The sequence below is a fragment of the Mastomys coucha genome, unplaced genomic scaffold (assembly GCF_008632895.1).
Source record: "Mastomys coucha isolate ucsf_1 unplaced genomic scaffold, UCSF_Mcou_1 pScaffold1, whole genome shotgun sequence".
In the NCBI taxonomy this organism is placed as follows: Eukaryota; Metazoa; Chordata; class Mammalia; order Rodentia; family Muridae; genus Mastomys; species Mastomys coucha.
In genome coordinates this window covers 63,779,621-63,794,200 of record NW_022196891.1, presented here as the reverse complement: position 1 = coordinate 63,794,200, position 14,580 = coordinate 63,779,621, and the positions used below count along the sequence as shown (strand labels likewise).

The window sequence follows — 14,580 nt, the reverse complement described above, 5'->3', positions numbered from 1 at the left end:
CGTCCAGGAGACTACATGCTCGGGAGTGAATGGGCAATACTACAAAAGTCTTCAAGTTCGCTTCTCGGTCTGCTAGGGACTGCGTTCTGGACAGAACAGGAACGGTGAACCCGGTCACCCCTCGGCGCGCAGAGCACTTCTGGACGCCTGAGCGGAGACGCCACCGGCCGTTCCTCGCGGGCCACGGGCGAGCCAGCCACCCGGCTAACCCGGCTCGCAGCACGGACGTCGCCGGAAGCGCCGCCGAGGTCTGCTGACGTCATCCGCGCCTAGCCCGCCCCTGACACCCTAGGCTCCGCCCACCTCTCCCCTCCCACCACGTGTCCCCGCTCCCTCCCGAGGGGCCGCGCTGGGGGCGGCGGGAGCGCTGGAGACGATGGCGCGGTGAATGCTGGGCCACGGCCCTCGTCGCCCCTCGCGGCGACGCCGCCCGCTCGGCCGGGGTGAGTGCGCGCGGATGGCGGGGTCGGGGCGGCTGGTCCTCGAGGCCGGCGGGGGAGGGTGGGCCGGCCGCGGGGCGGCGGGGCAGGACGGGGCGGGGGCCGCCGGTGGCAGTGTCGCCGCCGCCGCCTTTGTTGCGGGCCGGCCTGGGAGGTGGGAGGCGTGGGGTGTCGCCGCCCCGCAGGTGTACGGAGAACCTTAGAGGTGGGCGGGGGTGGCGGGAGAGGGTTGCGTAAGATGGCTGGAGCGAGCTGGGGCGGCGGCGGCGGGCACCTTCGTGCCGGCCCCTCCCACCTCCCGCCCCGCAGCCCGGCGCTGGGCGCAGGCCGCGGCCAAGTTGAGACCGGGGCTCCTGGGACCTCACGAGTCTTCCTACCTTCCCGTGCCGCCACCCACCCCAGAAACATTGAAGAAGCTGACTCCGGACTCCGGGAAGATTTTTTGCTTTTGGGAAGTCCCGGAAAATGGAGCTCGACAGATGCACACTCGCTACCCACCCGGCCGCTGCCCGCAGTCTTTTCCGGGGAACCTCTTTGTACCAGCCTGAGGAGGCTTCGAATAGAGAGGATTTGCGACCCAGAGGCGAGAAGTCCGGCCAGGTTTGGGTTGGCCTCCGCCACCAAGGCACGCCCCTCTCTGTATCGCGCGGACTTGGCTTTGGGAGGCCCTTTGAGGCAGAAAGACTGTTAAGTTTCTGAAGTGGCTTGTGGACAGCACCTATGAATCTGGAAAATCCAGGTGATAACTATTATGGGCTAACAATTCAAATGTCCTATCTAGGCTCCGATGCTTTGACATGGTAGCATATCGGCACCGCCCTCCTCTGGTCCTGATTCCGTATTCGAGTGGTCCAGGCAGTGGGAACTTCTGCCTGTCACTGTACTACTGGTTGAAACATCTTCCCGGAATGCTCACCCACTGTTCCAAGTTCTGCCCTTCTGCACAGAGGCTCTGTGTAAACTACTCTGGTCTCTGTGCCACAGAAGTCTAACTATTTGAAGTTAGCCAGATACCTTATCTGACCTCGGCCTCTCTAGTAATCAAATAAGCCACCTTTCTGAACCACCTTTCCTTCTAGCTGAAAGCAGACCATGCTATGACCTAAGCAGGTGTGAGCCACTCTCTCACAGACTAGCTCACGCTGACACCTCATTTGTCTGCTAACTCTTGAATGCAGAAATGGAGTCCCCGGCCTACCCTCTAAATTTGATCCTGAAAGAAGAGCAAAAGGAAGGAGAAATTGAGATCCAGGAATTGGAGGATGGCTCCATAGATACACAGAAAGTACAGATCTGCTCTGAAGGCGCGTGGGTGAGTCAGGTGTGGGGATCCAGCCTGAGAGCCAGACTTGCTTTGGGTCTTCCTCCTGGAGCAGACATGGGAAGTAAAAGTAGCCCAAGTCGTCCCCTGTGTTTGCAATCCTGAGTAAACAGCCTTGTGGCTTCAGAGGGCAAATAGTGGAGGGGCGTGGCGGGGGACAGGGCCTCCCACAGGAAGGCTGAGAAGCTGAGCCCTCATCCTATCACTAGGCACACATTTCCCCTGAGCCTGACAGTAGCATCGTACATACTGCAGGCACCAGAGACATGTAAGACTTGGGTCATGGAGCTGACATGGGAGGTGTCGCCCAGAACTGTTTGTCTCCTAGGTGTGAGTGGAAATGCCAAGCTCCAAGGAATACACAAGTACGGGTGCAACCGTATTTAATACATACACTTGTTTACAGTGCTTCTGGAGTTGTGGAAATTGAATATGAACAGTGAATTGGCATTGCTTAGTTTTTCGTTGTATGTAAACATTATCAGTGGCCTCATTACAGAACATCCTTGGTACCCCATGAGAAGGAAGCCCTTTATCATAAAACCAGAAAGACCCTCCTTCCAAATTATCTAGTCCACCCCTCCTACAGAAGGGAACTTCAGGTACCTGAAGGTTGTCTGCTTTACTGTGAAAAGCCCTGTATACTGACTTCCTGAGCCGCAGCCCCGCCAGTGGAGCGTCTTTCTGAGTTAGGTCTCATAGTGGCATTATAAATAATTGCCAGACTCTGGGCTCACTGGTCTGGAGGCGTTACATTTATCCATTCATGTTCTTTGTCCACTCTGTCCTCCTCAGTTCTGACTCAGGCAGGAGTCAGTCCTGTCTAGCTTAAAAGAGGACCTCAAAGCAGTAGAAACCCTGGATTCTGAAGCTAAATTGAGCAACTCAGGATATCTAAACGGGCTGGAGAAGCATGGAGAAGCATTAAAGTAGGCATCTTGATTGTGATGTGCAAGTGAGAAAAGCTAAGGGAAGAGCATGCCTTGCCCAGCAAAGAGAGAAATGAGCAGAGTGGCTGCAGGAGGGAGAAAAGCCAAGGGAAGAGCATGCCTTGCCCAGCAGAGTGGCTGCAGGAGGGAGCCTGGCAGCTTGAGGGGTAGGCCTGAGATCTGGGGAGTTTGCCATGTATCTACAGTTACTGCACAGGGTTAAGACAAGATCCCTGTCTTCATGGCCTCCCCTGACTCATGAGGGGGCTCCTTACTCTCAAGACAGGAAAGAAACTAACAGGACAGTGGAGGTCAGCTCAGGATGCTCACAGGCAAAATCAGGGTGGCTCATTCAGACCTGACAGTACTTCCTGGAGAAGGCCTAGTCTTAAGCAACAGACAGTTGTGCCCTTGCCCACTCTAGAACACTCAGCAGTATATGGAGACAACTATTTTAGTTGTTGTGGCCCAAAGTGGAGGTTGAGGCATGAGGTCCTCCTGGCATCTTCAATTTCAGCCAAGGATGTTCCTATTCAGCTACAGTGCAAATGAAGGTACCCTGATCATATAACAAGGAGTTGAGTAGTCTGAAATGCAATAGCATGTGCTTGAGACAGAGATCTACTAGCACATTAAATTAAGAGAAGGAAAAACAGAACATGTGTTTTAAATGCATATTTTGACAATAAATAGAGGGATAGTAAGGACTACTCACATATAGGCTATGTTCGATGCAAGAGTTGGAGTAGAAATACAGTTTCAAATAGAAAGGAACAACACACTTTGAATTGAGCCTTGTAATGAGTGGGATGAGCAAAGGGAAAGGAGAGTTTGCACTTCAGACAAGAGAACAGCATGATCAAAGGCATAGGAGAGGGAGGCTGTGGGCGGAGTTACGAGCTGCCCCTGAAGCTAGAACCCTAAGTCTGTGAAGGGCAATGGAGAAAGGTAGACCAGGGACCATGGTATGTATGCTACACCAGATAGTTAGAGCTGGCCTGATAACTTTAAGGAATAAGCCTTAAACCCTTCAGTTTACATAAAAGGCCTCTGCAGCAGAACCTAGAAGGATTACATACTACAGTAACCTTGGTAAGGCCATGTGGCCTGTTGAGACAACACTAGCTTTAGAATCAGACTAGCCGTATGACGTCAGCCAAGCTACTTAGCCAGTGTTTCCTTAACCGTAAAAGTTCAGTAGCAATCCCCATACCCATAGCTTATTTAAGTAATTCAAAGAAATAAAATGCTTACATGAATGGAAATGCTGTAAACAGTACCTCACCTAGCAGAGACTCCAGTGATGCAGTGGTTCCAACCCCCCTCAGATGCCTCCTATCTAGTAAACCTGTGCAGGTCTTCACAGAACAGGTACCATTGGAATGCCAGCTTCCCAGGAGAGTGAACACTTCTCTGATGAGTACCTAATCACGTGAGAGACTAAGGACAGGAAGGGCAGGTTCTAACCTGAAGCTTGAACTGCAGACTGCCTGGCTTCTCAGTTTTTCCTAGAGCCAGCCCAGTTTACCTCCTGCTGTGTCTGACCAAATACAAGGCTTCTTTGCCTCATAAAAGGCCTGGCTAGCAGGACCTGAGTCTTGGCCATCTTCACAGGGCTCTGAGGAGGCTTCCTCAGCCTCTGGGCTGTGCCTTAGTGGCGTATCATGGACTTGTTTGAAGATCCTCTAGCCACATGATTACTAGGAGAGGGGTCCCCACATCAGCTCCTGGCACTCACTATTCCTCCAGGTCTAAAATGTGTTACCTGCTCTGTAGGAGTTGGTATAACCAGGCCTGCACTCTTCTGTCAGCAAACAGAAGGGGCCTATAAATAGTTATGGCCTAGATCTGGAACGTGTAAGGGAGTAAAAAGGTCAAAGAGAGCTGTTTAAAATCTGGGTAAAGGAATAAAGTGGGCTGGAAACTCCGAGCTACCTGGCTTGCAGATTGCAGAAGAAGTCAAGAAAGCCTAGCGACCATGATTTTTACCTCCTTCTGTTTGTTCCACACGGAAAGACTTTTTGTCCACTCTACTTCAGAAATAAAACTTGACAGATAAAACTTTTAATTCTTTAAAACTGTTCCAAGTATAACAGGAAAAGAGAAATCCAGAGGTAATATATTTGCCTCGTCACTCATTCTGTAATAAATGATTTGTACCTACTAACTATATCATTACTTCTCACCCTATGGGTCATAACCCCTTTGTGAGTTGAATGACCCTTTCACAGAGGTCACAGATCAGACCCTTCATATCAGATATTTATAGTACAGCTTATAACAGAAGCAAAAATACAGTTGTAAAGTAGCAAAGAAAGATTTTATGGTTGGGGTACCACAACATGAGGACCATGTTAAAAGGTCACAGGGTTAGGAAGGTTGAGAACCAATGAGAAGCAATAAGAACCAATAAGAAGCATCCTAGGCTTAAGGAGACAAACAGAGCACAGGCTGTTTTCAGCAAAGTCAGATTTAAGTGAAGAGCAGAGAAGTCAAACAAAATGCCCAGTGTGACAGGACACAGAGTACTGAGCACAGGGCACCACGGTGCTGTGTTGGTGTGCTCATGGCCCGCAGAGTAGGGTAGTCTGGGCTAAGTCTTGAAGATAGCGAGTGTAAAAGAGGAGGACCTCATGGGCCAAGGGGCTGAGTGAGCAGAGGTGTATATAAGCATCAAGTGAGAAGGTCGTTTAGTCTTAGCATAAAGGTGGTGAATCACTCAGGACAAAGCTCTTTTCCCCTCTAGTGAGAGCCTTGGGCTCACACAGTGCTGGCTGTTGTCTCAACTTATCACTTACTGGCTTTGTGTGTCTTTTTCCTAGAAATAAGACTCCTTTGAGCCCATGCCCCCAACACTTGCTAAATTGGAGTGTCTGCTCTTCTGTGAAATTATTACTGGAGGAAACCAGGCAGCAGTTCTAGGGCCTTTCCCAGTTTGTGTTCCCTGTATAGGAGATAGTACTTATTCCTACTATAGTAAGTAGGCCTAGATGATAAGGGAGGCCAGGGGGTATGTGATTGACAGCTCGACTATTGACAAGGCTGTAGGCCATACATACACTGATTTTCTAAGCTAAGGAGAGACAATATGATCATCCTGGTCCAAGATCATCTAAGATAAGAGCTTTGATGAATAAGTTTAAAGGAGAAAATGCAAAATGGAAAGCCTGAAACAAGTTCATTAATGATTTCTTAACACTAAATATGAACCTTGGAGTAGAATTTTTAATGACCACAAAGGAAAATGCAGTAGAAAGAAAAGCAGTTGGAAAAACAAAAGATTTTGGTGGCTGGCCGTCGTTAGATAGGAACATCCTTCTTTTGTTAACCCAGAAAAGGAAGAGGAAAGATGGGCAAATAGGAGAGGAGCAGGGAGTTTCCTCCTGGCATGAAAGCCCACAATATTGCTGGGATCTCATTGTATGAGTGAAGCTTGAATCGGATCTTCTCTGCCCCTCATGCTTCTGTAGATTGCTGTATATTGGAAGGGAAGCTAGGCACCTTCTCTTGCGGCTCTCAACAACTTTGGCCTTGAGACAACAGCAGGAAAGGTTGACTCGCTGAGAGATATGTGTGACCCACAAAGATGCCATGGAAAGCAGTAGTCTTGTTCAGCTAGAAATCCAGCCCCACCCTCTTGGCTGAGGGTCTTTGGCTGGGAGATAGGGAGCTGTAGGAGATAGGGTAGATATCTTTGTGGGGATACTTATGTGGGGTATGAATGGCTGTTCACAGGAGAACTGTGAGAACTGTGAACAGATCTCATGCAGTACCTGATGATGCCCAGGGTCCCCCAGCATGATGGTGGCAGCTGTTATGGTGGTGGGACACAAGAGGACTCTTGTCTCCAAGAGCAGTGCGAATATAGACAGTGCTTCCCCTGGGAGAGAGCCCTGACCTGTGAGAATGAAGGCTGTGTGCATGTACATGCAGTCATTAAGAAAGTGCTGTTCATGTTCCAGGTACCAGCCCTATTTGATGAGGTGGCCATATATTTTTCGGATGAGGAGTGGGAAGTTCTGACAGAGCAACAGAAAGCCCTCTACCAGGAAGTCATGAGGATGAATTATGAAACTGTCCTGTCCCTGGGTAATACTTTGTTGTCCTTTGTCTCTGGGACTCTCTGGACCCACAGAATTTTTACCAGTGTCTCTGTCTTCTCTGCTGTATCCAGTCTCCTCCTCCGAGTGGGACTCCCCTCCTATGCCTATGCCAACTTAATTTCCTGGGTTTGATTTGGATATGACATACAGATTCTGTACTTCTATTTGGAAACTCATGTTACCTCTTACAGCAGTCCTCATTTGGCCCAAGTATCCCCATTCCTAAAAAGGAAGGAAGGAAGGTCGTCTTTAGAACATCACCATGGATCTAAGCCTGTCTTCTGTTGAGTCTTGAAAAGGAAATCTTTGTTGTCTTATCTGTTGCATATAATTTTAAAATCAGGCTATCTCCTTGCTTGGTGCCTCAGCCCAAGGTTCTCCTAGTTCCAACTTGATTTCGACCATCTCCCAACCCTGGGGAGTCCAGGAGCATCTATCTACACTCCAACAGTCCCTCACAGCTAGCTTCGCCAAGCTGCCAATACTGCCCTGGCTCCTGCTACCAGTTGTCCCATCTTTTCCCCTTCACCCAGCAATTGGCTTCTGCCTTTTTTATTGACACAATCAAAAACCAATTAGGGAAACACCTCCCATTACACTTACCAAAATCAGACACTTGGGGATATAACCCTGACAGTACTTCCCCAACATGCACTTGGACACACACATACACACACACACACACTCACACTCACACTCACATGCACACACACAAAGAGGCATTGACCCTCTTCTATTTGGAAGACTTTCCCAGTTTTGTTCAGTTGGGTTCCAGAATGTTGATTGTTTCAATGGTGTATCCACCACCTTGCGGCCAGTCACTTTATTTTGCTGTTGCTAGTAACAGCTCCCATTCACAGAGATGCAGAGAGCCCCAACTGACTTTACTTTCCATCCTTTATGTCCTTAAGTATCACCTCACCAAGCTCTGTCCCCGTCTTCCACAGTGGGGTGGGGTGGTAGGAGGGTGCATAGATGCATAGTATTTACCTTGGCATTGTGCCAGGCTAGTAATACACAGCTGTTTCCCTACTTTATTTCCTATGAACAGAATTCCCATTCCCCAAGCCAGATATGATCAGTCGGCTGGAAAGGGAAGAGGAGTGTCCTAATTCTGATGAGTGGCGGCTCCAGGGAGTAACCTTTGCAGGTACTGAGTGAACCAGTTCAGCACCTACCCAAGGGAAACAAGCTGGGGTTTCCATTTCCATGTGTATTGTGTAGGGTATTTAGGAGTGAGGCACAAAGATCAATGTGTAGGCTTTAGGATATAAAGATTCCCCTTTCTAGTATTGTGTGGATTTAGGCATTCTCTTTCTTCTAGGCCTACATTTCTTCATTATTGGTTCATGTGCAGCCTGGTGTGGATAAAGCAAATTGGGGTTGATACAGCATTTGGTTGGTCCACACCTGAATGAGCATGCTACTTTGGCAGCATGCCATATGCCTCTACAAAGACCTAATGAGAGGAAGGACAAAGCATATTTGTAGATTTACTCTAGGCTTCCTCTTCATTTCTGGATAGGGAAGGCAGTGACAGGCATAGTAAACATACGAGTAGTTATTTCTAAGAAGTACCTAACTTACCAAAATAAGTTAGAAATTAGAAAAATACATTTAATCCCAACACTTGGGAGATAGAGGCATGAGGATCGGAGTTCACGGTCATTCTTGGCCAACCTGAGCCACATGAGACTATCTCCGAAAAAGAAAAAAGCATGTGTGTACATGTTCCCATCTCCACACACATGCTTACACTTACATATATGTATGTATAACATAGCTTTGAAACTACCAAAATACATTTGCTTTTCTCTGCAATTGAGCTTAAAATGCTGCATGGTGCATCCAGATTTCTGTAGTATTAGGTAGGAGTGTATGTACATGTGGCTTCCCATCCACCAAAACTCTGAATGATGCTGGTGGTGTAGTGGGGATAGAACCCAGGGCCATGTACATGCTAAGCAAGCTCTAGCCCAGCTGTCTTTTTTACTTTATATTTTGAGACAGAGTCTCACTAAATTGCCTAGTGTAGCAGCATTGAATTTGTGATCCTCCTGCCTCTGCCTCCCAAATAGCTGGGATTACAGGTCTACATCCCTACATCTCACCAGGCTCACTTACAAACATTGCTTTCATCCAAACATGGCCCCAGTATTATTTGCTTCAGGCTTAGTACCTGTATTCAGATCATACTGACAGTTCTCTGTCACTTCTTGGCAACCTTGCATCTATTCCATAACATCTATGGCTTCTTTGCTTATATCTGCAAAAGACCTCTGCTACACACAGTGCCGCGAGAATTAGATTTGGTGATTGGTATTAATGGGGCATAGATAAGGACTTAGGCTGGTTATTTGTTAAACTTGTGGTTCACTTCTGATGAGCTCCAGATCAAAAATTAAAAGTATGATCCCCTCCCCCCAAATCTACAAATCAATCATTTTACATACTGGCATGATTTTTGCCCTTCCTTATTTGTCTTCTAGAAAATGAAGAATCTGACTTTAGGACTCCAGTTTGGGCAAGCCCGATGAATGCCACCTCCCATTTTCCTCAACCTCAGCACTTCAACAGCTTTGGCCTGCGTCTGCCTCAGGACATCACTGAACTGCCTGAGTGGAGTGAGGGCTACCCCTTCTATATGGCCATGGGCTTCCCCGGGTATGACCTCTCAGCTGACGACTTAGCCAGCAAGTTTCAGTTCAGTCGTGGCATGCGCCGCAGTTATGATGCAGGGTTCAAGCTGATGGTGGTGGAGTACGCTGAGAGCACCAATAACTGTCAGGCTGCCAAGCAGTTTGGGGTGTTGGAAAAAAATGTTCGAGACTGGCGCAAAGTGAAGCCACAGCTCCAAAATGCTCATGCCATGCGGCGCGCATTCCGAGGCCCCAAGAATGGAAGATTTGCTCTGGTAGACCAGCGAGTGGCTGAGTATGTCAGATATATGCAGGCCAAAGGGGACCCCATTACTAGGGAGGCAATGCAGTTGAAAGCTCTTGAAATCGCACAGGAAATGAACATTCCAGAGAAAGGGTTCAAGGCAAGTCTGGGCTGGTGTCGAAGAATGATGAGAAGGTACGACCTGTCTCTGAGGCATAAAGTGCCAGTCCCTCAGCACCTGGCCGAGGACCTGACTGAGAAGCTCGTCACTTACCAGCAGAGCGTGCTTGCTCTGCGCCGGACACATGACTATGAAGTGGCACAGATGGGCAACGCAGATGAGACTCCCATCTGCTTAGAAGTACCCTCTAGAGTGACTGTTGACAACCAGGGTGAAAAGCCCATCTTGGTCAAAACACCAGGCAGGGAGAAATTGAGGATCACAGCCATGCTGGGGGTCTTGGCTGATGGCAGGAAGTTACCACCTTACATCATTTTGAGGGGGACATACATCCCCCCTGGGAAGTTTCCCAGTGGCATGGAAATCCGCTGCCACCGCTATGGATGGATGACTGAGGACTTGATGCAAGACTGGTTGGAAGTTGTGTGGAGGCGGAGAACTGGAGCTGTGCCAAAACAACGAGGGATGTTGATCCTAAATGGCTTCCGGTGCCATGCCACTGACTCTGTGAAGAGTTCCATGGAGAGCATGAACACAGACATGGTGATCATCCCAGGGGGCCTGACCTCACAGCTGCAGGTGCTGGATGTGGTTGTCTACAAGCCACTGAATGACAGTGTTCGGGCCCAGTATTCCAACTGGCTTCTGGCTGGGAACCTGGCACTGAGCCCCACTGGAAATGCTAAGAAGCCACCCCTGGGCCTCTTCCTGGAGTGGATCATGGTTGCATGGAACAGCATCTCAAGTGAATCAATTGTCCAGGGGTTCAGAAAGTGCCACATCTCCAGCAACTTAGAGGAAGAAGGTGACGTCCTCTGGGAAATCGAGGGCGAGTTGCCCAAAGAACCACCAAAGGAATGTGGTCCTGAAAGTGTGACTGAGGGTGACTGAGAGGACGCAGGTAACTGGTCAGGAATAGATCCTCCACTATCACTGATGCCCCTGCTCGTGGCTAGCACTTACCTTTTTTCTAGCCCTTAGTTTTCTCTTTTCATGTTCTCTTGAAATACGCCTGCCATGCCACAGTGTAGACGGCAGGCCATTAGCACTTTCTTCGTCAGAAACTGATTTGTATTGTGTTTTGTGGCCTGGATCCAGGAGTACTTTTATAATGGGTAAGATGAACAAGGAGCGGTCAGAACACTTCACATGAGAGCAGTCCCACTGCAAAGTTCCTCGGCCCTCTAGAACATAGTTCAACATTGTTTAGCTCACAAAAGAAGTTGTCTGAAGGACAACTTTCTTCTGAAACGCTTGCATTACTTAACATAGTTGCACTGCCCTTTGCTGATCTGCAGGACTACGGCCCAGGCGGAGAATGAAGTCAGCCTTTAGTATGGTAACCTAGGCCTCAGCTCTGTGTCCATGCCCAGCAGGGAGATGAGAATAGATATTGTTTGCTTTTGTCTAAGAAATATTGAGAGTTTAAAAACATCATCTTGATCTCTTAGAACTTCAGATATGGGGTGAGCTATTACAGTCAATTCCTGTTGTCAGCAGGTATCTGAAGGAAGATGTTTTTAAATTGAAACTTTGAAGGGCTGCAGAGCTGGCTTAGCAGTTAAGAGCATGCTGTTCTCAAAGTTTGGTTCCCAGCATCCACATCCTGCAGCTCATAACACCTGTAGCTCCAGTTTCAGGAGTCCAGTGACCTCTTTTAGCCTCCTTTGACACCTGCAGTCGCATGCACACTTCTACAGACACGGTATTTGTGTGATTAAAAGAAGCCTTGGGCTAGAGAGATGGCTCGGCAGTTAAGGAGTGCTGACCATTCATCCTTGCAGAGGACTGACGTTTAGTTTCCAGCACCTAGATAACAGCTCACAACCAGCTGTAACTCCAGTTCCAGGGCATCCAATGCCCTCTGCTGGCCTCTGCCAGCTCATGCATACATATGCAGGCTCACACATATACAACATAAAATTAAATCTTTTTTACAAAATGAATCTGTACCAGAAATAGTATAATGAATAAAATTTGAGAGCCTAAGGTTATCAAGTGTATGTGTAGGGGCTGAGGGAGGTGTGCAGAAGAGGAGCAACTTTGGAAAAGCAGGTGATCAGAGCCCACCCCAGCAAAGGCCCACAGCCCCTATATATACACTTTGAGCAAACAGGAGAAGGACCAGAGTAAGGGGCACATGGAAGGCAGACAACTCACCCCATTCTCATCTTCCTTTTCAATACACCTACATACTCTGAAAAGGAAAATGACCAGCTCTTTAATAGAAAACCTAAAATTAACATACTTTCCTTTAAAAAACAAAAAGTCTATTAGTTTATATTTTACTTGTCCACCCTAACCTACCATGCCAGTGAAATGCTAATAGAAGTCCCCATGCCCCTGGAGCTGTATAAGCACAGGCTCCTTAGTGGCATACACCTCCTTCCTGTCCCATAGCCTAGAGGTTAAGCCCTAGGCTCTGGGTATAGTTCTCCACATGCCCCTGCTCTTTATAAAGCCATGGATTCAGGCTCCCTTTCTGCTGACCACTCTGCTCCCCCTATGGATAGCAGACCTTGAGTTGGAGTTGTCTTACCTTTTTCACATTTTGGCTTTTCACCTATGTTAGAAAACATTTTCAATTTCCTAAGCAATTTACCACTCCAGGAACCTAGTCAGAAACTGCCAGAAAAGGAAAAGGCAGAAAACCATGCTAAGCCACAGCTGTGCACACAGGTACATTCCCTGTTAGCTTGAGCTTCTGCTCCTCCAGATGCTACCATCTTTGTGCAGCTTCTGGGGAAGTGATGGAAACAGACAAGAATGAGGTTCAGAAGACACAGGCAATAAACCACCTCCTGTTGCAGAATAGAATCCTATTCTGTAACTGATTCCTACTTAGGTTCTCTCTGCTTTCCAGCAAATGGAACTGTGATTGAAACAGTGGGGAGGAAAACTTGTAAGAAGATGGCTGCTGAGGGACCAAAATGGGCAACGAGGCCCTCTGAGCATCCTAGGTCTGGACAGCATGAACACCCCATCTGCCACATCCTGTCAGGTGTCAGCCAAGTCTAGGACCCTTACATTTGGCAATAAGATTAGAGAAGAAACTTTTTCCTTCGGAGCTGTCTCCATCTGCCCAGCATAGAAGCCTATAAACCCAAATGAGCAAGAGGTGTTTTCTGGAGAACACCTTTTCAGTACCAAAATGTACTGTTACCACAGCTCTCATGTCCTTTCTGTGGAGAAACCAAGTGTGCGTGTGTGCGTGCATGCGTGCGTACACCTTCACAGGTGCTACATGTCTCCTCACTGAGGGAATAAGATGTTAACAAAGTGGGACACTGGCTTGGTTTAGATGGCTTTTCTATAGGTAAACTAGGTTAGGATACAAGATAAAGACTTTAAAATAAATGATGCTGTTCCAGTTACCTTTCCAGTCTGGCAGCTAGACCTTTCTAGGGTCTTATTTAATGACCCGACTTTTCCTGTTGTCCTCTTTAATGAGGCAGCCCTTGGTGCACAAGCCTTTGATTTTCAGGCTGCTGCAGAAGTCTGCATTCTCTCCTGTCTACACAGAACAAGGCCCACTGACTTGGTTAATTTCTTTAATATTTTTGCCAAAAGGGCAATGGGAAGATTTGGGCCTTAAACCACAGCTGCTTTTAGACTCTAACCATACAAAAATAGGTATGAGTCACTGACGACTTCTACAATAGTAATTTGCATTCCCATGTAAGTCGACTCCTAAGAAAAACATTCCTTCAAAGCTGTGTGCTACAAAAATTCTACCAGAACCTCATAGGCAAAGCCATTGCTAGATCTGTCATTCCAAATACTCAGTCTAGCCAACAGGTAGCTTGTGAGCACATCTCCTTCCTGCACTCAGCTCCTATGGGCTCTCTACACTGTTCTCGGCACCTTCCCCAGTTTCTACTCAGGTACTCATGCTCCTGATTGTCCTTTTCTCACCATTTAACCAGTCATTAACCTGCCAGTTTGTCAGAGTTCTGAACACATGACCGTGACTTAAGAACTCAGTGTACTGACATTTTGTTTCCTGTTAGCTTTGTCTGTACCACCTTGTCATCCCCAAGTGCCATCTAATTAAACCCTGTTCCTCTCCACACTCTCAACAGGTTTGGGATTTATTTTGTTTTCTTTGACTGCCCTGTTTCCAGACTCTTATTTTTCTTGCTTGAGGGCTTAAAGAATGTCATGTTTGGATTTCCACACAAAAGCCAGTTACCTTAAAGAGTAGAAAATGGGTTTAACCCTCTTCATCCCATACCGTCACTCATCAGCTGAAATGCCTTACAGGTTATGTAGCACTGGAACTTTCCTAGAGTGATGGTTCTGCTGTTTGGGTCTTCTGGACACATTCTTCCCCTTGACTTAAGATGATGTATGCCTCACAGAGCCCCAGGACAACTATTGAGCAGAATAGCTGCTTCCTGACAACTTCCATAGCTCACTGAGACTGGTACTCCCTACTAGATAGAAACTGATCTAGTAATAAACTTTGATAATAAAGACAATAGGCTCTGGTGATTTTATTTATCTGCTGGTACTGTCGAAAGCTAAGTTTTAAGCTGTTGCCTATGTGTGACTCATCAGTCTGGCAGCACTGCATCACACTGTTGAAGCAGTCTCCTGGCATATACTGCAAGTGGTACAAGCATTGTTTTAAAGGAAGGGGAATATGGGGCTTTAAACTAGTTCTTAAAAGTTGGAGAGGTTCAGATAGGTTTCTTCTGTAAGTCCTGTCTTGGCAGTGTTA

At 47.6% G+C, this 14,580-nt stretch overlaps 1 protein-coding gene across 6 annotated transcripts; it reads left to right on the top strand.

The window, feature by feature from the left end:
• Nucleotides 1-290: 290 nt before the first annotated feature.
• Nucleotides 291-14,338, top strand: Pogk (pogo transposable element derived with KRAB domain). 6 transcript variants are annotated; one of them, XM_031388348.1, is made up of 7 exons: nt 329-443; nt 843-1,065; nt 1,619-1,752; nt 6,653-6,779; nt 7,845-7,943; nt 9,283-10,758; nt 14,121-14,338. In XM_031388348.1, exons 2-6 carry the CDS (start codon nt 906-908, stop codon nt 10,746-10,748), a joined length of 1,986 nt encoding a protein of 661 aa, XP_031244208.1. In that variant the 5' UTR covers nt 329-443; nt 843-905; the 3' UTR covers nt 10,749-10,758; nt 14,121-14,338. The 6 variants fall into 6 exon arrangements, with proteins under 6 accessions (XP_031244218.1, XP_031244240.1, XP_031244208.1 ...); XM_031388338.1 differs by having other exon boundaries at nt 9,283-14,338; XM_031388366.1 differs by having other exon boundaries at nt 363-443; nt 843-1,179; nt 9,283-14,338.
• Nucleotides 14,339-14,580: the final 242 nt, after the last annotated feature.